General features: G+C 62.2%; 2 protein-coding genes across 2 annotated transcripts; both read left to right on the forward strand.

Moving 5' to 3' along the window:
- The first annotated feature begins 964 nt into the window (after nucleotides 1-964).
- On the forward strand, nucleotides 965-10,196 carry SGTA (small glutamine rich tetratricopeptide repeat co-chaperone alpha). Its single transcript, XM_009899207.2, has 11 exons — nucleotides 965-1,134; nucleotides 2,253-2,356; nucleotides 2,957-3,041; nucleotides 4,010-4,109; nucleotides 5,081-5,185; nucleotides 5,883-6,021; nucleotides 6,839-6,901; nucleotides 7,241-7,278; nucleotides 7,775-7,864; nucleotides 8,754-8,877; nucleotides 10,006-10,196. Exons 1-10 carry the CDS (start codon nucleotides 1,035-1,037, stop codon nucleotides 8,866-8,868), a joined length of 939 nt encoding a protein of 312 aa, XP_009897509.2. The 5' UTR covers nucleotides 965-1,034; the 3' UTR covers nucleotides 8,869-8,877; nucleotides 10,006-10,196.
- Nucleotides 10,197-16,457: 6,261 nt separating this feature from the next.
- On the forward strand, nucleotides 16,458-19,012 carry SLC39A3 (solute carrier family 39 member 3). The gene is given in 3 exon segments (XM_054175453.1): nucleotides 16,458-16,712; nucleotides 18,313-18,878; nucleotides 18,880-19,012. Coding segments are annotated over 3 exon segments (906 nt in total). The 5' UTR covers nucleotides 16,458-16,505.
- The last annotated feature ends 4,125 nt before the right edge of the window (nucleotides 19,013-23,137 follow it).

A 23,137-nucleotide genomic window follows, 5' to 3' on the forward strand; every position in this document is an offset into this window, starting at 1 on the left:
CCTTGGGCGCGTCCCCCCGTGCGGGAGGGAGAACGGGAGGCTCCTGCCGGTGTTGGCGTTTCCTCGGGAAGCAGTGTGGGAGCCGGGGGGCGGCGCTGGGCTCCCCTCGGTCCTGCCTCCTCTTCGCTTGCACCGCTGGGGGCTGGGGCTCGGGGGTGGTGTGGGCAGAGGTGGCCACCCCCTCTCTGCCGCTCCCTGTGGGCACGGTGGTCACTGGGACTGGGAGCCCAGCACAGCTTGCACCCCGGGCTGCCTGGGACCTGTGCTCCTGTGTCTGTCAGGGGCTTGGGGCTCTGCTGGGCTCCTTTTTCACGGAGTTTGCCTTGAAACGAGTTCATTGCTCTCTTGAACCACCCTGACTGCTGTTCTGTGCTGTGGACACTGTGCAGAGGCAGAGCACTCCAGCAGTGCCATGCAAGGAGCAGTGTCTGGCATGCTTGCAGGGACCTGCCTTGGGGTCTTTGAGCAGACCCAGCCTTGGGGGGTGCTTGCTGGGGTTGCTTTGGGTCCTTGCTCTCCTTTCCAGTTGCCCTCCTGGCAAGGAGGCTGGGCTGGCTGAGGACTGGCAGCCCTGAACCCCAGCTCTGCTCAACAGCAGCAAATTGCTTCAGCCTTTGGTTTTGTTTCAGGATCAAAGTGGGCTCTGGGGAACAGGAGGCTGTGGTGGTGAACTCTCCCAGCCCTCAGTGTTTCTAGTCCTGGTTAGTCAGGGACCTACTTGTTGGTGTCTGAAGTGCCTGCAGCACCTTGAGTGCATTCCCCTTGGCAGGAGCCCTGTGGGGGAGGACTGCTCATGAACTGAGGCCTGGAGAAGGGAGGGGAGGGGGTTTGGTTCCAACAGGTTGTTCAGCAAAGGTACTGAAGGCCCTGAACAGCTCCCACGTCCTCCCCACTCATAGTGGGGAAGAAGAGCAGAAAGAATCTTTGGTTCCTTGGCCATCAAGTCACCTAACTTCTCTCTCTTCCTCTCTCTCTCTCTGTCCAGAATTTGTAGAGCTAAAGAAGGGGAAGCAGGCAGCTCTCAGCCCCCCAGGATGGCAGACCAGAAGCGCCTTGCCTACTCCATCATCCAGTTCCTCCACGACCAGCTGCAGAATGGAGGCCTCTCTCCAGATGCTCAGGAGAGCCTGGAAGGTTGGTGCCTCTACCCACAGGTCTCTTAGCCCAACACCCCTCTCCTGCCTCTCCTTCTGCTGGGCTGTTCCTGCCATCAACCCTCACTCAAGCCTGGCAGGGAAGCTGGGGGAGGTATCCAGGGCCTCAGGGGTGCTGGTGGCTTCCCTGCTTTCTTGTTAGCTCTTTCAAAAGCAGATCAGCTTGAGGAAGGGATATCCCTGGGATCAAGAAAACCACCCAAACCCTCCCTGATCCTGGCTTTGAGGCTTAAAAGGTTTCTCTTCAGTGAGGGGGGAGCTGAGAGGCTTGTAAGTGTGGTGTGAAGTGAGAGCAGTGCCCTTGTTGGGAAGGCTTTTGTGCTGCCAGAGTGCTTGTCCCATCCTGCTGGCAAAGTGCTCTCCCCCAGCATGTTCTGGGAGTCCTTATCCAGGTATTTGCTTTCTTTCCCAGAGATAATGAGAGCACAGGGATCTTAAAAGATCTACTTAAGCAGCTTATGCTGCAGTCTTTGGCTTCTCCACTGCCAGACATGCAGCAGGCAGAGGGTGCAGCCCTGGCTGAGGCAGGAATGGGGAGAGAGAGCAGGAGGAAGGTGGTGGGTGGATGGCAGGGGGTTTGTTCCTGCTGCTTTTGGGACTCTGAAGTGTGGCTCTGCATAAGCCAGCTCTGTGCTGGGAGCAGCTTCACAACCCCCTGCCTGATGGAGGAGGAGGAGGAGGTGAGTGAGTGGTGTCCTGGCCCCTCTGCCTGGCCACAGCTGCCCTCCAGTGAAGGAAACCTGCAGCTCTCTCCCTGCTCTCTGCTGAGGGGCAGGCCAGTAAGGCCCAGCAGGGCCTCAGTTTGCTTAGCTGCTGCTCTTAGCACCTGCTCTGGGGTCACCTGGGGGATTGGGGATTGTCACTGACTCCATCCAGGGCTTGGATCTCCAGGCTTGTCCAGCTCTGAGGTTTGGGCAGAGTGGGAGAGGGTATGGCCCAGGCATCAGGTCTGGTGGAGCTGTTTGGTCTGAGGGCCTTTTTCCTTTGCCCTGTTATGCTCAAGAGTAAGCAGCTGAAATGCTAGAGGAGGAGACCAATTAATTAAGCCCAGTGTGGGGGTGGGGGTTAGCTAATGGCCAAACTCTTCTCCTCCCCCAGTGGCCATCCAGTGCCTGGAGACAGCCTTTGGGGTCTCGATGGAAGACCAGGGCCTGGCTGTGGCCCAGACTCTGCCTGCAATATTTGAAGCTGCTGTAGGAAAGGTGAGTTGGGTGCCCTGAAATCCAGTCACAGGGTCAGAGAGTTGTCAGGGCTGGAAGGGAGCTCAAGGCTCAGCCAGTTGCAGCCCCCCTGCCATGGGCAGGGACACCTCACACAGGTTGCTCACAGCCACCTCCAGCCTGGCTGCAGACACCTCCAGGGCTGAGGCTTCCACCACCTCCCTGGGCAGCCTGTGCCAGGCTCTCACCACCCTCCTGGGGAAGAACTTCTTCCTAACACCCAATCTGAATCTCACTTCCAGTTCTGCTCCATCCCCCCCAGTCCTATCCCTCCCTGACACCCTCACAAGTCCCTCCCCAGCTCTCCTGCAGCCCCCTTCAGGAAGGCCACAGTGAGGTCTCCTGGGAGCCTTCTCCCCTCCAGACTGCAGAGCCCCAGCTCCCTCAGGCTGTGCTCCCAGGAGGGGTGCTCCAGGCCTGTGCTGCCCCTGAGCTGGCTTGGCAGCAGGCAGAGGCAGGAGCTGTGCTGGCAGGGCTGGCTCTGCCCCTGGGGGCCGCGTGGGACGGAGGGGCTTTGGGCTCGCCGCGGAAGGGGGAGCTGGGGCAGAGTCCTCCTCACAGCCTTCTCCCTCCCCTTGGAAGGAGCCTGAGCACATCAGGACGAATTCAGAGCCTGTCACCCCCTCTGAAGATGACATGGCTGAAGCTGAAAGGCTCAAGACTGAAGGTAACCTCCCCTGGAGCTGGTGGATGAGGAGGTGGTGCTGGGCAGGGAGGCTTCAGTCTGCCCCAGGGGAGCGCTTGGAGCAGGGCAGAAACCAGATGGGATGAAGCATTCCACTTCCTCTTCCCCCAAGCAGCCTCAAGTTGCACCAGGGGAGGTTTGGGTTGGACATGAGGAACAATTTCTGCCCCCAGTGGGTACTCAAGGCCTGGCCCAGGCTGCTCAGGGCACTGCTGGAGTTCTCCATCCCTGGAGGGGTTCCAAAGCTGTGGAGCTGTGGTGCTGAGGGACAGGGTTTGGTGGTGGCCTAGCAGTGCTGGGACTGAGGGGCCTTGATGATCTGAAAGGTGTTTGTCCAACCCAAACCATTCCAGCAGGGTCACCTTGGCCAAGCCCCCTGCAGGCAGCAGGGACAGCTCCAGCCAGAGCAGGCTGCAGAGGGACACAGCCAGGCTGAGCCTGAATGGCTCCAGGGATGGAGCCTCCACCACCTCCCTGGGCAACCTGTGCCAGTGTCTCCTCAACCCTCCCTGTGCAGGGCTTCCTCCTCATGTCCAACCTAACCCTGCCCTGCTCCAGTTCCACCCCACAGCCCTTGGTCCTATCCCCACAGTCCCTCCCCAGCCAGCCTGCAGGTCTCCTGCAGACATTCAAATGCAGCTCCAAGGTCTCCCTGGAGCCTTCTCCAGGCTGAGCAGCCCCAACCCTCCCAGCCTGTCCCCACAGCAGAGACTCTCCAGCTCTCTGCTCATCTTCATGACCTTCTCTGGACCTGTTCTCTCAGGTCCCTGTCCTTGTGCTGGGGGCCCCACAGCACTGCAGCTTGAGTGCCACCAGCATGTCCTGACAGGGCAGGATCTTCCCATTGAAGAGTCTGAACTCTTCTGAGAGCTGCTCTTCCCCTTGCCTTTGTTTCTCCCTGGTTTTCACTCAGCTTTGGGTTTGGTTTTTCCTTCCCCCCCAACCCCTAGGAAATGAACAAATGAAGGCAGAAAACTTTGAAGCTGCTGTGTCCTTCTATGGCAAAGCAATTGAGCTGAATCCATCCAATGCAGTCTACTTCTGCAACAGGTACTGGCAGGCTGCTGGCCTTGACCCCTCTCCCCTCCTCCCCTCCCCTGGCTGCTGGCCTTGCCCCCCTCTCCTCCCCTCCCCTCTCTGGTTGCTGTCCACCTTCACAGAGTCCCAGATTGTGTCTGGTTTAAGGGACTCTCAAAGCTCATCCTGTCCAAACCCCTGCAGGCAGCAGGGACAGCTCCAGCCAGAGCAGGCTGCACAGGGACACAGCCAGGCTGGGCCTGAATGGCTCCAGGGCTGGAGCCTCAGCCACCTCCCTGGGCAGCCTGTGCCAGGCTCTCCCCTCCCTCACTCTCAACAATTTCTTCCTCATCTCCACTCTCAATCTCTCCTCTCCCAGCTCAAAGCCATTGTCCCCCATCCTGGCACTCCCAGCCCTTGTCACCAGTCCCTCCCCAGCTCTCCTGGAGCCCCTTCAGGTCCTGGAAGGTTGTTCTGAGGTCTCCCTGGAGCCTTTTCCAAGCTGAACAGCCCCAACTCTCCCAGCCTGGCCCCACAGGGGAGGTTCTGCAGCCCTCTGCTCATCTCTGGGGCCTCCTCTGGAGCAGCTTCCTCAGCTCCATGTCCTCCTTGCGTTGGGGGTCCCACAGCTGGACACAGCACTGCAGGCTTTGAGCTGGGAGAGGAGAGATTGAGAGTGGAACTGAGGAAGAAATGGTTGAGAGTGAGGCTGGGGAGAGCCTGGCACAGGCTGCCCAGGGAGGCTGTGGCTGCCTCCCCCCTGGAGGTGCTCAGGACCAGGCTGGATGAGGTCCTGAGCAGCCTGTGCTGGGGGGAGGGGTCCCTGCCCATGGCAGGGGGTTGGCCCTGGCTGAGCTTTAAGATCCCTTCCAAGCCATTCCACAAATCCATGAGTCCCTGCTTTGCTTCCTGCTCCAGAAGGCCCCAGAGAGGGAGCAGGGCTGAACTTCCTCAGCACTTCCAAGCCTGTAGCTTCCCTCTGTGCTCTTCTCCCTCCCCTGCAGAGCTGCTGCCTACAGCAAGCTGGGGAATTATGCTGGAGCTGTGAGGGACTGTGAGAGGGCCATAGGCATTGACCCCAACTACAGCAAAGCCTATGGCAGGATGGGGTAAGAGCAGCTCCTGGGGGGCTGGGGGTGGGGGGGCTGAGCAGGGGGATGCTGGGTGGGTGCAGGGGGTCTGAGCAGGGAGGGGCTGGGTGGGTGCTGGGGGGGCTGGGTGGGAGCTGGTGATCTGAGCTGGTGGGGGCTGGGTAGGTGCTGGTGAGTGCTGGTGGGTGCAGGGGGTCTGAGCAGGGGGTGCTGGGTGGGTGCAGGGGGTCTGAGCTGGTGGGGGCTGGCTGGGGGCAGGTGGGGGCTGGCTGGGGGCAGGAGGTCTGAGCTGGTGGGGCTGAGTGAGACCTGGTGGTCTGAGCTGGTGGGGGTTGGGTGGGTGCTGGGGGTCTGAGCTGGTGGTCTGGGGTGGGTGCAGGTGGTGGCTGGCTGGGAGCTGGTGATCTGAGCTGGTGGGGGCTGGGTAGGTGCTGGTGAGTGCTGGTGGGTGCAGGGGGTCTGAGCAGGGGGTGCTGGGTGGGTGCAGGGGGTCTGAGCTGGTGGGGGCTGGGTGGGTGCAGGTGGTGGCTGGCTGGGAGCTGGTGATCTGAGCTGGTGGGGGCTGGCTGGGTGCTGGTGGGGGCTGGCTGGGTGCTGGTGGGGGCTGGCTGGGTGCTGCTGTCCTTCCTTGGAATGATCCTGAGTGGGGGTGGGGGAAGCCTGCAGGTGCTGAGCTCACTCTCTGTGCTGCTTCCTCCCCTTCCTGCTTCACCAGCTTGGCCCTTTCCAGTTTGAACAAGCACCCAGAGGCTGTGGTGTACTACAAGAAAGCCCTGGAGCTGGATCCAGACAATGACACCTACAAATCCAACCTGAAAATAGCTGAGCAGAAGATGAAGGAGACCCCAAGTCCTGTAAGTCCCTGGGATGAATTCTCTGGGTGAGAGAAAGGAGGAGGAGTCCTCACTCTGGAGAGCTGAGTCTGGCAAAGCCTTGAGCCTGAGCTGGGCTTAGGATGCAAAAGTCTTGTGGAGGCAGGGGGGAGATGGGTTAAAAGGTGGTGGAGGGGAGGGTGGTTGGGGAGGGGAGGAGGTTGGCTGGAGGGAGGTGGTTGGTGGGGAGGGTGGTTGGCTCCAGGAGAGCTGGGGAAGGACTTTAGCCAGGGGCTGGCAGTGCCAGGATGAGGAACAATGGCTTTGAGCTGGGAGAGGAGAGACTGAGAGTGGAGGGGAGGAAGAGACTGAGAGTGGAGGGTGGGGAGAGCCTGGCCCAGGCTGCCCAGGGAGACTGTGGCTGCCTCCTCCCTGGAGGTGCTGAAGGCCAGGCTGGATGAGGCCCTGAGCAGCCTGGGCTGGGGGGAGGGCTCCCTGCCCAGGGCAGGGGCTTGGAGCTGACTGAGCTTTGAGCTCCCTTCCCACCCAGCCCCTTCTGTGGAGCTGGAGCAGGGTGGATTTAGGTTGGACATGAGGAAGAAGCTCTTCACTGGGAGGGTTGGGAGACCCTGGGACAGGCTGCCAGAGGAGCTGTGGAGCAGAGCATCCCTGGAGGTGCTCAGGGCCAGGCTGGATGAGGCCCTGAGCAGCCTGGGCTGGGGAGAGGGCTCCCTGCCCGTGGCAGGGGGGGTTGGGACTGGCTGGGTGGCCTCTGGAGCTGCCTTGCAGCCCATCCTGTGGCTGTGTGCAGCAGGGGGTGGGAGGCTGCCAGCAGCCTGAGCTCTCTGTGTCCCTGCAGACTGGTGGCCCAGGAGGATTCGACCTGGCTGGCTTGCTGAACAACCCTGGCTTCATGAGCATGGTAAAGCCTGACCCAGGGCCCAGGCCAGGCTCTGGGGCTCTGCCTTGGCTTGCTCTGGGGGTGGAGCATGGCCCAGGGGTGGTGTGGGGAGCTCCTTGGGCAGCTTTGTTGGCATGGCAGGGCTGGCTTCCCAGTGGTGCTGTGTGGCTCCTCCCTGGGCTGTCCTGGCTGGAGGGAAGTTCTGCAGGGCCCAGCCTGGTGCTGGACTTCTCCTCCCTGGGCTGCCTCTGCTTCAAAGCACTTCTGCCCTGTGGCTGGAGAGCACAACAGCTACAGGCCCACCTTGGGCATCTCTCCCCTCCCCCAAGGCTCATGGTTTTGTCTCCTCCCTTTCACCAGGCCTCCAACCTCATGAACAACCCTCAAGTACAGCAGCTGTAAGTTCATCCCCTCTCCTGTCTCCTCTTGGAGTCATTCACTTGAGGCTCTTTGGGTGGGAGCTGGTGGGGGCTGGGTGGGGGCTGGGGGTCTGAGGTGGTGGGGCTGGGTGGGTGCTGGTGGGGGCTGGGTGAGTGCTGGTGGGGCTGAGTGAATGCAGGGGGTCTGAGCTCGTGGGGGCTGGCTGGGAGCTGGTGGTGCTGGGTGGGTGCAGGGGGTCTGAGCTGGTGGGGCTGGGTGGGTGCAGGGGGTGCTGGGTGGGAGCTGGTGGTGCTGGGTGGGTGCAGGGGGTCTGAGCTGGTGGTGCTGGGTGGGAGCTGGTGGTGCTGGGTGGGTGCAGGGGGTCTGAGCTGGTGGGGCTGGGTGAGTGCTGGTGGGGCTGGGTGGGTGCAGGGGGTGCTGGCTGGGAGCTGGTGGTGCTGGGTGGGTGCAGGGGGTCTGGGGGGGTCTCTGGCTCTCTCTCCCTGCTCTGAGCAAGGCCTTCTCTTCCCCCAGCATGTCTGGGATGATTTCTGGTGGGCACAGCACCATGGGAGCAGCAGGCACCAGCCCCTCCACCAACGACCTTGCCACCCTCATCCAGGCGTGAGTAGAGGCCTGGGGGCTGCCTGGGGCCCCTGGGGGCTGCCTGGGGGCACTCAGATGGCTTTGGGCTCAGCCTCTTGCTGGTTAGAGTGGAGAGGAAGCTCAGGAAGTTGCCCAGGGGCAAGTGGAGAGTCCTGCCCCAAGGGAGGAGCAACCTCCTGCAGCAGGACAGCTCAGGGCTTGAGCTGCTGGGAGGAGGCTCTGGGGGGAAGGAGCTGGAAGTGGACAAATTGTGAGCCAGCAAGATGCCCTCATGGCCAGGAAGGCAAATGGTCTGCTCTGGGGTGTGAAGAAGAGGGTGGCCAGCAGCTTGATGTTCTCCTTCACCTCTGCTCTGCCCTGCTGAGGCCACAGCTGGAGTGCTGAGGCCAGGTCTGGGCTCCAAAGCTGCTGAGGGGCCTGGAGCAGCTCTGTGAGGAGCAAAGGCTGAGAGCCCTGGGGCTGAGAGCCTGGAGCAGAGCAGCCCCAGAGGGGAGCTGAGCAATGCTCAGCAAGAGCTGAAGGAGCTGTGGGGGGCAAGAGGCTGGGGCCAGACCCTGCTGAGTGGTGCCCAGGGCCAGCACAAGGGGCACAGAGTGGCAGGCAGGAGGTTGGAGCTGAGCAGGAGGAGAAAGTTGTTTGGTGTGAGGCTGCTGGAGGCCTGGGGCAGGCTGCCCAGAGAGGCTGTGGAGTCTCCTGGGGTGGAGAGCTGCCAACCCCCCCTGGGCACTGTGCCCCTGGGCAGGCTGCTGTGGAAGCCCTGCTGGGGCAGGGGGCTTGGGCTGGGTGAGCTGCAGGGGTCCCTTCCAGCCCCCCTCATGCTGGGAGTCTGACTTGTGACACTGTAAGGCATTTCCTAGCAGCAGGCCTTGTGGGGGGGAGCTCTGAGAGGTGCATTGCTTGTTCTCAGGGGCCAGCAGTTTGCCCAGCAGATGCAGCAGCAGAACCCTGAACTAATAGAGCAGCTCAGGAGCCAGATCAGGAGTCGAACTCCCAGTGCCAGCAACGAGGACCAGCAGGAATGAGCCCTCCAGGTGAGGCTGTGGCTGGGAGAGCTGCTGCACTGCAGCCACCTGAGGGGGGGAGGTGCTGTGGTGGGCTCCCATAGCAGGCTGCTGCCTTCATTTGCAGGCTGAGAGAAGTGAAGGCTCCAGGCAGGCCTTAGAGCAACCTTCCACTGCCTGAAGGGGCTCCAGGAGAGCTGGGGAGGGACTTTGGACAAGGGCTGGGAGGGACAGGATGAGGAACAATGGCTTTGAGCTGGGAGAGGAGAGAGGGAGAGTGGAGATGAGGAAGAAATTGTTGTGAGTGAGGGAGGGGAGAGCCTGGCACAGGCTGCCCAGGGAGGTGGCTGAGGCTCCATCCCTGGAGCCATTCAGGCTCAGCCTGGCTGTGTCCCTGTGCAGCCTGCTCTGGCTGGAGCTGTCCCTGCTGCCTGCAGGGCCTTGGCCCAGCTGCCCTTGGAGGCTCCCTGCCAGCCTGCTGCCCTCTGGGCAGGCAGAGCTCCAGGCTCAGGCTGTGCAGCTCAGGTGCTGACTGCCTCCTCCTGCTGCCAGGACAGCTCCCAGAGGGGAGCCTGGGAGGGTCAGCTGCAGGGGACACAGCACAGCCTGAACTCTGCCTTAGGGCTGTCAGAGAGTCCCAAGCTGCTCCTCAGGCCCTTCCTGGAGCCCCAGCAACCCCAGCTCTCAGCCTGTGCTGGCCAAGGGGCTTGGCCAAGGGGACCTTGGAGGCTCCCTCCCACCCTGCTGCCCTCTGGCTGCCTGCAGCAGAGCCCAGGCTCAGGAACACCTCCCTTGGAGCCATCCAGCTCCAAGCCTTGAGCCAGGCTGCTGCCAGGAGAGAGGGAGGGAGCCACAAGGAGGGTGGAGGGGATGGGGAGGCAGGGGGGAGCTGGAGCCAGCTGCTCTTTCAGGTCCCTTCCAACCCATTCCACGCTTCAGCCCTTTTGGCTGCTGCTGGCCAGCGCTGTGCCCCCAGGAGCTTCTCTCTCTCCCCATGCCAAAGCTTCATTCTTTGCTGCTTGGCCCCAGGAGAGCTTGAAGGGAGACTGAATTACTCATTGAGGGGTCAGACCTGCTCCTGAAGATTAAACCTGCACCTTTGTTGTTGTTCTCCTCCTCCTCCTCCTCCTCCTTGTTGTTGTCTTCCTGTCTCTGCAGCACCAACCCCTGAGTGTGAACTCTGTTCTTTGCTTTAAACCACAACAACAAACTGGAAGCCATGTGAGTGGTGTTGCCATTTCTGGAGGTGGAAGTGTCCAAGAGAGGAAGGGGAGGGAGAAACTGAATCCCTTCCCCCTCCCCCCTCAAAAACCAGCAAACAATGGAAAACAAAATCAAACCCAACCCAACCCCCCCCTCCCCCTCCCCCAAGCCACCACCAAGCAAAAGACTTTGATCCAACCTGCATGGTAGAGACAGACTCCTGCTTGTCTTCCCCTTCATCTTCATCCCTGCTCTTCTCCCTCAGCCTTTTGGATTAGAGGGGGGTGGTTTAAGGGGGGGGGGGGGGGGGGGGAGGGGGTTGGTTGTTCACCTGGATGAGCCACCCAGCTGCCCACCAGCCAGCACCAACCTCTCCAAAGCAGCTGGGGATAGCTCCTGCCACTGTTACATTGTTTTTAGGGGGGGGGGGGAAGGTTTCCTTTGCTACAGAAGAGACTTTTTGTAACCCTTTTTGGTGTGGTGTTTTGTTTTCCTGAGGAGGAAACTGCACTCAGCTCTCCAGGACCTCATCTGCACTTCCCCCCCACCCCCTCACCCCAAAAGAAGCCTTCAAACCTCCCTTTTCCCTGCCCTGAGTCATCTGCCAGGCTCTCTTCATGGGAGATCAAACATCTCCTGGCCTCCAGGAGTGGCTTTTTTGCCTCTGGTTGGTTGTGTTTCCCTCCATCAGGTCTGGAGCAGCACCCCAGGGGTGGTGCTTTTGAGGCACAGGCCCCAGGGGTGGTGCTTTTGAGGCACAGGCCCCAGGGGTGGTGCTTTTGAGGCACAGGAGCTTGGTGCTCAAGCCACCAAGGTTGGCCTCAAGGTTTGGGGGTTGGTTGTTTTTAGGGTAGGGCTGGTTGGGGACAGGCCAGGAGGAGCCTTCCAAGCTGTGAGAGCTCCTTCAGGAGTGGTCTTCACCTGCTGCTGGGGGGGAGTCCTGCCCCAGGCCTGGGCCAGTTGTCTGTAGTGTTTAGTGCTTGTGGAGGTAGAGGTGGAGTGATCAGGCAGGTGGAGAGGTGAGGATGGGTTTGGTGTTTCAGAGAAGCCTTCAACCCCTCTCCAAGCCTCCCTTTTCCCTGCCCTGAGTCATCTGCCAGGCTCTCTTCATGGGAGATCAAACATCTCCTGGCCTCCAGGAATGGTTTTTTGCCTCTGGTTGGTTGTGTTTCCCTCCATCAGGTCTGGAGCAGCACCCCAGGGGTGGTGCTTGAGGCACAGGCCCCAGGGGTGGTGCTTGAGGCACAGGCCCCAGGGGTGGTGCTTGAGGCACAGGAGCTTGGTGCTCAGCCCACCAAGGTTGGTCTCAAGGTTTTGGGGGTTGGTTGTTAGGATAGGGCTGGTTGGGGACAGGCCAGGAGGAGCCTTCCAAGCTGTGAGAGCTCCTTCAGGAGTGGTCTTCACCTGCTGCTGAGGGGGAGTCCTGCCCCAGGCCTGGGCCAGTTGTGTCTGTAGTGTTTAGTGCTTCAGGAGGTGGAGTGAGCAGGCAGGTGGAGAGGTGAGGATGGGTTTGGTGTTTCAGAGAAGCCTTCAATCCCTCTCCAAGCCTCCCTTTTCCCTGCCCTGAGTCATCTGCCAGGCTCTCTTCATGGGAGATCAAACATCTCCTGGCCTCCAGGAGTGGCTTTTTTGCCTCTGGTTGGTTGTGTTTCCCTCCATCAGGTCTGGAGCAGCACCCCAGGGGTGGTGCTTGAGGCACAGGCCCCAGGGGTGGTGTTGAGGCACAGGCCCCAGGGGTGGTGTTGAGGCACAGGCCCCAGGGGTGGTGCTTGAGGCACAGGAGCTTGGTGCTCAGCCCACCAAGGTTGGTCTCAAGGTTTTGGGGGTTGGTTGTTAGGGTAGGGCTGGTTGGGGACAGGCCAGGAGGAGCCTTCCAAGCTGTGAGAGCTCCTTCAGGAGTGGTCTTCACCTGCTGCTGAGGGGGAGTCCTGCCCCAGGCCTGGGCCAGTTGTGTCTGTAGTGTTTAGTGCTTCAGGAGGTGGAGTGAGCAGGCAGGTGGAGAGGTGAGGATGGGTTTGGTGTTTCAGAGAAGGGGTTGGGAGGTTCCTGCTTGGTTTTATCCCCTTGATCTGTCTGTTGTGCATGGAATTAACCCTCCTGGCTGAGTGTGCTGCTGCTAGGAATTGGCAGAGAGCAGAAAGCCTTCAAAATGCTGCCTGAGGGAGGCAAGAAATGAGAAATCAAGTCCCAAATCCAGCTGATGAGAGGGGAGGGAAGGCCCTGAGGAGCATCTGGAAGAGCTCCCAGAGCCAGCTCAAGCCACCCACAGCTTTCCACCCCACCTCTACTCACCCACCCCCTGCCTTTAGGGCTGAACAGAAAGGCTCTGGCCAGGGTGTGTTGTCCCCCTCCTTTCCCTCCCTCCCTCCCCCCAGAAGTCAGCTGGTTGGGGTCAGAATGTTTCCTGTGGACCTCAGAGTTGGTTTTAAAGTAGTTTGGGGGGGTTGGTTGGTTTGGATGTCAGTGGGGAAGGAGAAACTCGCTACAGGGTAAAGGAAACAAACAAAGGGTCTGGTCCGAGGGAGTGGGGGACAAAAGGCTGGCAGGAGAGGTGTGGTGGTGGGAGGGGAGGGGAGGGGGGTGGGGGAAAAGCTGTGCTTGGAGATGGATCCTCGAGAGGGGAAGGGTTTGTAAATGCTCCATAAAGTACTCTGTGGTTGATGTAACTTTGTGAAGAATAAAGACTCTTTGGACACTTTCTTTCCTTGGTAGCTCGCTGGCCCCAGCTGACCTGAAGCCAGGGCTTGGCTGTGCCTTGGGCTGTGGAGCTCAGCTCTGGGCTGCCGGGGCCGCCTGGGAGCTTCCCCTCCCGCCCCCCGGGGCCGCCTGGGAGCTTCTCCTCCCTGCCTGTCCCCTGCCCGTCCCGGGGCCGGCCGGGGGAGCTTTCCCTCCTCTGTCCCCTCCTCCCCCCCAGGCCTCCCCACCCTGGGCCGGCTGCAGTTTGGTGGCTGCTGCTCAGCTGCAATTCGGTGACTGATCGCTGCCGGGGGGTTGGTGGCCACCGAGCTGCAGGGGTTTGGTGGCCACCGAGCTGCAGGGGTTTGGTGGCCACTGATCACAGCTGTTTTGGTGGCCAGCCAGGTGGATTTGTGTCCTCCCAGAAGGTGGGGCTTGGTTGGGTGCTCAGAAGGTGAGTTTGGTGGCCACTCGGCTGGGGTTTGGGGGCTGCTCCCCTGGGTTCTGGTGGCCATTCAGCTGGAGGTTGGCGAGTCCTTGCCTCTGGCACCTGCCTCACTCTGCCTGCAGCCGGATTCTGAAGCAGGGAGCTGGCAGCCTGCCTGCAGCAGAGCGAGTTTCCTTCCAGGCACCTCTGGGCCACATCCTGACGGCAAACAGGAGGCTGGTTTGAGTTCCCCGCGGCTCCGCTGGGGCTCTTGTAACCGAATTCCCTTCTCTCTCTAGCTAAGAGCAGAGCCGGGCTTGGGGGTGGAGCGGGGTAGAGGCTTTTCCCTGCCTGCGGGGTCTCCTCCGCCGGTTTGTCACCTCCTGCGTGCCCCCGGCCCCGCCGTTTTCCCGCTCAGCACCGGCCACGCCGGACAGCTCTACGGGGCCGGCGGTGCAGCGGAACCCGCAGCCGCGGTCCCGGTCTCCGGGGGGACCTCTATTCAGCGGCTCCCCGGACGGGCGGTGGGAGCGCACGAAGGCCGTTCGATTTGACTGGCGTGCCTCGCCACCAATAGGCAGCCGGGCTTTGCCGCCGCGGCCAATGGGAGGCCGTCGTGGGCGGGCGCTGTGGCGGGACGCTGCCTCGGCGGGCGGCGATGGCAGCGTGAGTCGGGGGGGGGGCGAGGGGAGGGGGCTGTTGCCGCGGTAACCGGGGGCGGAGGGAGGGTAAAGGGAGGGCCGGGGGCGGCTTCGTGAGGTAATGGCGGGGCTGGGGGAGGAGGGCCGGGAGGCGTCACGGGGGGAGCACCGTGGCTGGAGGGGAGGGGTGATGGAGTCTGCGGTCCCGTGGAAGTGGGGGGGGGTCTGGCTGGGACCTCCCCGAGGTGAACCTCGCTCCCTGCTAGAAGAGGAAACACCCCCCCCCAGCTGTAAGGGACCCCCCCTCACTGTGAGAGTCCCCCCGTGAGAGGGACCCCTCGCTCTGGGGGGGTTTCCTTGCTCCTCGCTGTATAACCCCCCCCCCCCCCCCCCCAGCTTCCCCTGGCTGTGAGGGACTCCTTGCCCCCTCCCCTCATTCCCCCTTCTGGGAGGGACACCCCCGGGAATGACCTCCTCCTCGTCTGGGAGGCACCCCCTGCTCTCCAGCCCAGCTGCTGAGCCCCCTCCTCGCACTGACCCTCGTAGTCGTTCCCCCCCCCAGACCTCCCCCTGCCATCCCCAAGCCCTTTTGGGGTGCTCAAGCTGGGTGCCTGCCAGGGGTCCCCCACTCTCAGATCCCTCTTTATTTGCCTCACCCCCTGATTTTTCTTTGGCCTCCCCCCTATTTCATTTTGTCTTTCCCCCCTGTTTAGTTTGTTGGCCTCCCTCCCCCTCCCCCCTGTTTAGTTTGTTGGCCTCCTTCCCCCTCCCCCCTGTTTAGTTTGTTGGCCTCCCCCTCTTTCCTGGGCAGGAAAGCAGCTCCCCAGCCACAGGCTGCCTGCTGGGGAGGTCCTCACAAAGGAGCCTCTGGTGAGGCTGCAGGCTCTGGGGCTCGTTTGGACCTGGCTCACCCACTGGGCTCAGCCCAGGGACTGAATCAGTGTCATCAGAGCAGGGAGGGCTGGGACCAGTTCTGGCCTTCCCAGTTTGAGAGAGGCTGGGAGTGACTGGAGAGAGGCCAGGGGAGGCTGCAGAGCTGCTGAGGGGCCTGGAGCAGCCCTGTGAGGAGCAAAGGCTGAGAGCCTGGAGCAGAGCAGCCCCAGAGGGGAGCTGAGCAATGCTCAGCAAGAGCTGAAGGAGCTGTGGGGGGCAAGAGGCTGGGGCCAGGCTCTGCTGAGTGGTGCCCAGGGCCAGCACAAGGGGCAAGGGGCACAAAGTGGCAGCCAGGAGGTTGGAGCTGAGCAGGAGGAGAAAGTTGTTTGGTGTGAGGCTGCTGGAGGCCTGGAGCAGGCTGCCCAGAGAGGTTGTGGAGCCTCCTGGGGTGGAGAGCTTGGACCCCTAGGTGCTGCTGCAGGGGGGTGCTGAGCACTGTGAGCTCTCTGCTCACTCCTGCTTGAAGGGAGAGCTCAGAAGACAAAAGCTTTTCACCCCCCCCCCCCTTCCCCAGCACAGGATCCTTCAGCCTCCCCCTCCCCCTGCCAGCCCCATGCTTGCTGCCATGCTGATGGTGATTAAAGCTGGCAGCCCTCGAGGGACCCTTGAGCCTCAGCCACCTTCTGCAGGAGAACTAATTTCCTGCTCCAAGAAGCAGGTCTCCAGTTCTTCCCCTTGTCCCTCACTGCTGGGGGGGTGTCAGGGTGGCTTGAAGCCCTTAGGCTGCAGCTCCCCAGCCCACAGCAGCTCCTCAGGGCTGTCTGGGAGGCCTCACCAAGGTGACCTGCAAAGGAACCTTCTCAAGCTGGCATCAGATGGACTTCCTGGATGAGGAGGTTGAGGGCACCCTCAGGCAGTTTGCTGCTGGCACCAAGCTGGGTGGCAGTGGGGGATCTGCTGGAGGGGCAGGAAGGGGCTGCAGGGGGCTCTGGCCAGGCCTGAGCCATGGGCTGGGGTCACCTCCAGGAGGTTTAACAAAGCCAAGGGCTTGCTGCTGCTCTTGGGTCCATGCAGGCTCCAGGCTGGGGGCAGAGGGGGTGGAAAGTGCCCAGCAGGGTGCTGGGGGTGCTGGGTGCCAGCAGCTGAAGATGAGGCAGCGGTGCCCAGGTGGCCAAGAAGGCCTCCAGCAGCCTGGCCTGGCTCAGTGCTCTGCCTGCAGGTAGTTTGGAACCCCTCCAGGCATGGGGACTCCACCACCTCCCTGGGCAGCCTGTGCCAAGCCCCTGACCACTCTGGCAGCACAGAAATTGTTCCTCATCCCCAACCTAAGCCTCCCCTGGTGCAGCTTGAGGCCAGTTCCTCTTGTCCTGTCACCTGGGAGAGGAGCCCAGCCCCCAGCTGGCTGCAGCCTGCTCAGGGAGCTGTAGTGTGCCAGAAGGTCTCCCCTCAGCCTCCTCCCCTCTGACCACCCCCAGCTCCCTCAGCTGCTCCTCCCCAGCTCTGTTCTCCAGCCCCAGCTTCATCCAGGGGGATCCAACCCTGGGGAGGAGGCAAGGCTGCAGCTGAGGGGAAGGGTCTCAGGTCGCTGTGGTTGGAGGTCTCTGCCTTGTTGGGTGTGAGGTGCAGCCCCTGCCCCCTCCACGCTGCCTCCTGGGGGGGGGGAAGGTGATGCCTGCGGAGGTGCTGCGTGGGGCTGGCATCCGCGGAGCTCTTCTCTTGAGGGTCTCTCTCTGTTCCACTCCCCCTCGGCAGGCTCTGAGCCTCCCCCCCCGGCGGCTCTCGCCCTTCAGCTCCCTGCCGGAGGGGCCCTCGGCAGGGAGGCTGCGGCGGGGAGCAGGATGAAGGTGGTGCTGGCCAAGGTGCTGTGCCTGCTGGGCGTCTGCGTCCTGATGCTGGCTGGCTCGCTGCTGCCTGTCAGGCTGATCGAGGCTGATTCCGAGACGGCTCAGCGCTCCGGGAGGCTCCTGGCCCTCTGCAGCTCCTGCGGGGCTGGAGTCTTCCTGGCCACCTGCTTCAACGCCCTGCTGCCGGCAGTCAGGGAGAGGGTGAGGAGCTGCCCCCTGCCCAGGGAGGGCTTTGGCACTGCCCCCTGCCCAGGGAGGGCTTTGGCACTGCCCCTGAGGGGTGAGTAAAAGTGGGGAGGCACTGCAGCAGCTGTGGAGGGACTGGTGACAAGGGCTGGGGGTGACAGGATGAGGGCAAATGGCTGTGAGCTGGGAGAGGGGAGAGTGAGAGTGGAGAGGAGGAAGAAATTGAGAGTGAGGGTGGGGAGAGCCTGGCACAGGCTGCCCAGGGAGGCTGTGGCTGTGCCCTCCCTGGAGGTGCTCAAGGCCAGGCTGGATGAGGCCCTGAGCAAGCTGTGCTGGTGGGAGGTGTCCCTGCCCGTGGCAGGGGGGTTGGACCTGGCTGATCTTGAGGGTCCCTTCCAACCCATTCAGTGATGCTAAGAACCACCCTCCTGCCCTGCAGGAGCCCTGGCCCCCAGCCTCCTGGCCCTGTGGAAATGGAGGGGATAGCTCCAGGCTGTGCCTTGAAGCCTCCTCAGAAACAGCTGAGCTGTGCCTGGGGTTTCAGATCCTGCCCTGCTCCCTTTGGGGCCACCTCCAGAGCACTCACTGGGGGTGTTTGTGATGCCTGGGGAGCTGGGAGGCTCAGAAGCTGCTGCCCTCAAACCATAAAACACTTTCAGAGAGCCACAAGCCTTCTGCTGGCAGGGGAAGGAGTTCCCTGGCACACAGGATGGCTCCAGTGGGAAGGGGAAGGAGTTCCCTGTCACACAGGATGGCTCCAGTGGGAAGGGGAAGGAGTTCCCTGGCACACAGGATGGCTCCAGTGGGAAGGGGAAGGAGTTCCCTGGCACACAGGATGGCTCCAGTGGGAAGGGGAAGGAGTTCCCTGGCACACAGGATGGCTCCAGTGGGAAGGGGAAGGAGTTCCCTGTCACACAGGATGGCTCCAGTGGGAAGGGGAAGGAGTTCCCTGTCACACAGGATGGCTCCAGTGGGAAGGGGAAGGAGTTCCCTGGCACACAGGATGGCTCCAGTGGGAAGGGGAAGGAGTTCCCTGGCACACAGGATGGCTCCAGTGGGAAGGGGAAGGAGTTCCCTGTCACACAGGATGGCTCCAGTGGGAAGGGGAAGGAGTTCCCTGTCACACAGGATGGCTCCAGTGGGAAGGGGAAGGAGTTCCCTGGCACACAGGATGGCTCCAGTGGGAAGGGGAAGGAGTTCCCTGGCACACAGGATGGCTCCAGTTGGAAGGGGCCTTCAAGCTCAGCCAGTTCCAACCCCCCTGCCATGGGCAGGGACACCTCCCACCAGCCCAGCTTGCTCAAGGCCTCATCCAGCCTGGCCTGGCCAACCTCCAGGGCTGCTCTGCTCCCCAGCTTCTCTGGGCAGCCTCTTCCAGTGCCTCCCCACCCTCAGAGCACAGAACTCCTTCCTGCTGTCCAACCTGAACCTCCTCTGCCCTGGCTTCCCAGCGCTGCTCCTTGGTCCCATCGCTCCCCTCCTACCCGAGGCCTGGAGGGGAAGGGGATCAGAGCTCCCTGGGCCAGCTTGGGGTCCATTCAGAGCCCTGGGGCCACAGCAGGCACGTTGCCCTTCAGGGAGCTGATGCCCTGTGGCTCTCTTTGCTCCCTTGCAGCTGGATGAAGTTCTCAGGCAGGGCAACGTCACCGTGGGCTACCCAGCGGCTGAGACCGTCCTGGCGGTCGGCTTCTTCGTCACAGTCTTCGTGGAGCAGCTCATCCTGACCTTCCAGAAGGAGAAGCCTTCCTTCATTGACTTGGAGACCTTCAATGCTGGCTCAGATGTGGGCAGTGACTCTGAGCATGAGAGCCCCTTCATCCCCTCCCCCCGGGCCCCCCCCCTGCACGGCCACCCCCGCGGCCTCCGGCGGCTCTCCCGCTCCGGCCCCTTGCGCCTCCTGGGCTTGGTCTTTGCTCTCTCCACCCACTCCATCTTCGAGGGCCTGGCCCTGGGCCTGCAGGAGGAAGGTGCCCAGGTGCTGAGCTCGTTCCTGGGGGTTGCCATTCACGAGACCCTGGTGGCAGTGGCCTTGGGCATCAGCATGGCCAAGAGCTCGCTGCCCCTGCGGGACGCGGCGAAGCTGGCGGCGACGGTGAGCCTGATGGTGCCCCTGGGCACCAGCATTGGCATGGGCACTGAGAGCACCCAGAGTGCAGCCAGCAGCATCATCTCCCTGCTCCTGCACTTTCCTGTTCATCACCTTCTTTGAGATCCTGGTGAAGGAGCTGGAGGAGAAGACCGACCGGCTCCTGAAGGTTCTCTTCCTGGTGCTGGGCTACACGGCTCTGGCTGGCTCGGTCTTCTTCAGGTGCTGAGGATGGCAGTGATGGGAAGCAGGCCTCACCTCCCCTCACCAAACCTCCCCTCACCTCCTCCCCTTCACCACAGCACCAGAGCTGAGCCTCCTCATCAGCCAGGGGGGCTGCTGCAGCTCCACAGCCCAAGCTGGACCCTGGTGCTGGGGGTGAATGTTTCCAGAGTGACCTGAAAGGAGGAGAAGAGTTTCCTCCTGGGGTGCTCAGGGGGGAGACAGAGATGAGGCCTGGCCCACTGGAGCTGTGCCCCCACCCCCACCCCCAGCTGGTGTCCCCTGCCCTGCAGCAGCTTGTGGTGGAGGTGACTGCAGAGTCTGCTGCTCAAGCTGCCTTCGAGGAGCTCCTCAGGCATTTGGCCTCCTCTGAATCCACAGAGCCACCTCCCCCCTCCCTTTCACCCCTTCACTGCAGGAGCTGAGCCTCAGCTCTGCTGCCTGCACCCCTGGCTGCTGCTGGGGGAGCTGCCAGGAGGTGAGAAGCAGGGGGAAGACTCCAAGCCAGAAGCAGGTGGGCTCACAGGGCCTGGGCCAGCTGCTCTAAGCTGCTTTTGCCAGCTTAGGCTGGAGCAAAACCTGCCTGCAAGAGCTGCCAAAAATAACCTCCCCCCTCCCCTCCCCCCCTTCTGGGGCTGCTCTGGTGCCACAGCTCCCTCCCCAGCACAGCTTCCACCTTCAAGCCACCAGCAGCTCCCAGAGCTTTTGTTTCTCAGTGATTAAAGGGAAAAATGAGGCCAGGCCAAGCTTCCTTCTCTGCCTCTCAGCCATGTGTGGAGTTGCTCCCTGAAGAGAGCCTCAGTGTGTGGCTGGAAAATCCTCTCCCTGAGTGAAGGCTCTTCCCCAGCCCTCTCCAAGCCCTTCTTGATGCTCTCTTTTTGGGGTGAGGGACAGGCAGAAGCAGCTCCCAGCAGGAATATTTGACTGGGGAAAGGGGGAGGTTGAAGCCAGATGAGTTTGCAGGTCCCTTCCAAGCCCCAAGCCAAGGATTTTAGGGCTGAGTGATCCTCTGCAGGCCAGGCTGGCTGGGCCCTTGAGCAGCCTGGGCTGGGGGAAGGTGTCCTTGCCCTTGGCAGGGGGGGAATGGGTTGGAATTGGATGGGTTTTAAGGTCCCTGCCAACCCCAAGCAATGATTTTGAGGGCTGAAAGCTCTTTCCAGCTGCTCTGCAGGGAAATGAGTTGAGCTCTCCCTCTCCCCTGGGGGGGCTTGGGAGCTCCTCCTGCAGCTCTCCCAGGGCTTGCACAGCTTGTCCTGGAGCTCCGTCGAGGCTTCCAAAGGAGAAATCTCCTCCTGGGGGCTGTTGCTGATGTTGTGGAAGGGCTGATCAGAGGCTCCCCGCTGAGCACAAGCGGAGCTCTCCACGTCTGCAGAGCACAGCTCCCCCCCAGGGCAGCTCAGCCTGCTGCAGATCCCTTTGGATTCACCCTCCGAGGCAGGCAGCTGGGATCAGAGGCTGGAGCTGGAACCCTGCAGCCCCGAGGAGGGAGGGAGGGATGCAGTTAATCAGCCACAGCTTCATCCTGCTGTGACCAGCAGGGCAAGGGAGGGGATCCTGCCCCTCTGCTCTGCTCTGGTGAGACCCCAGCTGCAGCACTGCCTCCAGTTCTGGGGGCCCCCAGTGCAAGAAGGACCTGGAGCTGCTGGAGAGGAGGCCCCAGAGATGATCAGAGGGCTGCAGAACCTCCCCTGGGGGGCCAGAGTTGGGGCTGCTCAGCCTGGAGAAGGCTCCAGGGAGACCTCAGAGCAACTTTCCAGTACCTGAAGGGGCTCCAGGAGAGCTGGGGAGCGACTGGTGACAAGGGCTGGGAGTGCCAGGATGAGGGAGAATGGATTTGAGCTGGGAGAGGAGAGACTGAGACTGGAGATGAGGAAGAGATTCTCCAGAGTGAGGGTTGGGGAGAGCCTGGCACAGGCTGCCCAGGGAGGCTGTGGCTGCCTCCTGCCTGGAAGTGCTCAAAGCCAGGCTGGATGAGGCCTTGAGGCACCAGGGCTGGTGGGAGGTGTCCCTGCCTGTGGCAGGGGAGGGTTGGAACTGGCTGAGCTTTGAGGTCCCTTCCACCCCAGCCCTATTCTGTGATCTCTTCCCTGTGGAAGAAGCAGGGGCAGAGCCTGGCGGGGGGGTGAGGTGCTGCTGAGCCTCCTGAAGCTGTGCAGCAGGCAGGGGCCATGCTGCAGTCCTCCAGCAGCGTGAGCTGGGAGCAGGGAGAGGCTGGTGGGGCTGGGAAGCAGCATCTTGGAGGCAGTGGTTGGCCCAGCTGCAGCATATGGAGGCTGCTGAGGCTCAGCTGCCAGCTCCCGGCGCTGCCGGTTTTAATTGCTGCAACCTCCCCGAGTCAATTAATCTTGCTTTGAAAGACCTGGAGTGGAAGGAGAGGGGAGGGGGGGCCGAGGGGGGGGAGGGTTATTTTGGGCCTCTGATGACACAGATGAAAGCAGGGCCTGATGAGAGGCTAATTCGCCTCGCCCGCGGTGAACCTGGGGCTGTGATTGCGCTGCCGGCAGGCAGCTCCTGCCGGCCGCCGCCGCTCCCGGCCGGGGCTCCTCTGCGCCTGCCGGCTGGGGGGAAAGGGGCACGGGGCCCAGCGACCCTCTCCTTGGGCACAGCCTTCCCCTGCCTCCTGCTTTCTGCACCTAACGCTCTGCCCTGGGCGGGTTGCAGCTCATGGCTGAGCTGCCCGAGTGGTGCTGAAGGAACAGCCCTGAGGTCATGGTGTGGCTCTTCGTCCTCCTGCCTTCCCCCCTTGCTTCCTTTGCTGCCTTCCCCCCTTGCTTCCTTTGCTGCCTTCCCCCCTTGCTTCCTTTGCTGCCTTCCCCCCTTGCTTCCTTTGCTCCCTCCCTCCTGTCCTTCTTTTCCTTCCTCCCTCCCTCCCTTGCTTCCTTTCCTTTCCCCCTCCCCATCCCTCCCTTGCTTCCCTCCCTCCTTTGCTTCCTTTCCTTTCCCCCTCCCTCCCTCCTTTGCTTCCTTTCCTTTCCCCCTCCCTCCCTCCTTTGCTTCCTTTCCTTTCCCCCTCCCTCCCTCCTTTGCTTCCTTTCCTTTCTCCCTCCCTCCTTTGCTTCCTTTCCTTTCTCCCTCCTTCCTTTGCTTCCTTTCCTTTCTCCCTCCCTCCCTCCTTTGCTTCCTTTCCTTTCTCCCTCCCTCCCTCCTTTGCTTCCTTTCCTTTCCCCCTCCCTCCCTCCTTTGCTTCCTTTCCTCCCTCCTCCCTGACCCCATCTCCAGGGGCCTCTGTTCTGAAGCCAAGAGCAACTCCTGATGCAAAGGATCGCTTGGGATCCACTCACAAGCAGGGATCCACTGTGGGGCAAGGATCAGGACTCTCTCCCCCCACCCCCAGCGGCTGGGGGCAGTGAGACAACACCCGGGGGGGCCAAATCCCGCCCCCAACTGGGTCAAACCCTCCTAAAAGGGCCAAATCCCCCCCCCAAAAATGGGCCAACCCCCCAAATGGGTCAAACCCTCCTAAATGGGCCAAATTCCCCCCAAAATGGGGCAATCCCCCCCCAAATGAGCCAAATCCCCCCCAAACTGGGTCAAACCCTCCTAAATAGGCCAACCCCCCCCTAAAAGGGTCCAACCCCCTCCAAAATGGTCCAACCCCCCTCGGCCCCCCCAAAACGGATCAAAGCCTCCCAAAAGGACCCAACCCCCACCCAAGGGGCCCGGGATTGGCGGGGGGGGGGGGGGGGGGGGAACAGCGTGGGACCACCAGCAGGATGCCCACGGATCATGGGGGGGGGGGGGGGGGGGAGGGAGGGGGAGGGGAGGGAGTCTCCTCCCTGTCACGCGTGTGCGTGTGTCCCCCTCACACTTCCCCCCCCCCTGTGTCCTCCCCCCCGGCCGCGGCGTGATTCAGCCCTGCGTGTGCAGCCTCCCCGTTGCGTAAGGCTCGGCGGGGAGCTGGGCGCTGAATGGGAGGGAGGAGGAGCTGCGGCGGCAGGCGCTGAGCGGCTCCCATTCATCACCCTCCGCCCCGTAGTAACCCCCCCAGCAGATCGCTCCACGAAGGGGGAGGGCGGGCTGCGGCCATCTGGGGGTGCCCGGCACCGTGGGACCCCTGCCCGGCACCGTGGGAGCCCTGCCTGGCACCGGGGGTTGGCTGTCAGCTGCTGCTGCCCAGTGCCTCGCCCCAAGC

The sequence above is a fragment of the Dryobates pubescens genome, chromosome 31, assembly GCF_014839835.1.
Source record: "Dryobates pubescens isolate bDryPub1 chromosome 31, bDryPub1.pri, whole genome shotgun sequence".
Taxonomy (NCBI): domain Eukaryota; kingdom Metazoa; phylum Chordata; class Aves; order Piciformes; family Picidae; genus Dryobates; species Dryobates pubescens.

Coding starts and splice junctions, on each gene's coding strand:
- SGTA (XM_009899207.2), top strand. CDS start 1,035: ATGGCAGACCAGAAGCGCCTTGCCTACTCCATCATCCAGTTCCTCCAC. Junction 4,110..5,080: donor GCAGTCTACTTCTGCAACAG/GTACTGGCAGGC, acceptor CCTCCCCTGCAG/AGCTGCTGCCTACAGCAAGC. Junction 7,279..7,774: donor AACCCTCAAGTACAGCAGCT/GTAAGTTCATCC, acceptor CTCTTCCCCCAG/CATGTCTGGGATGATTTCTG.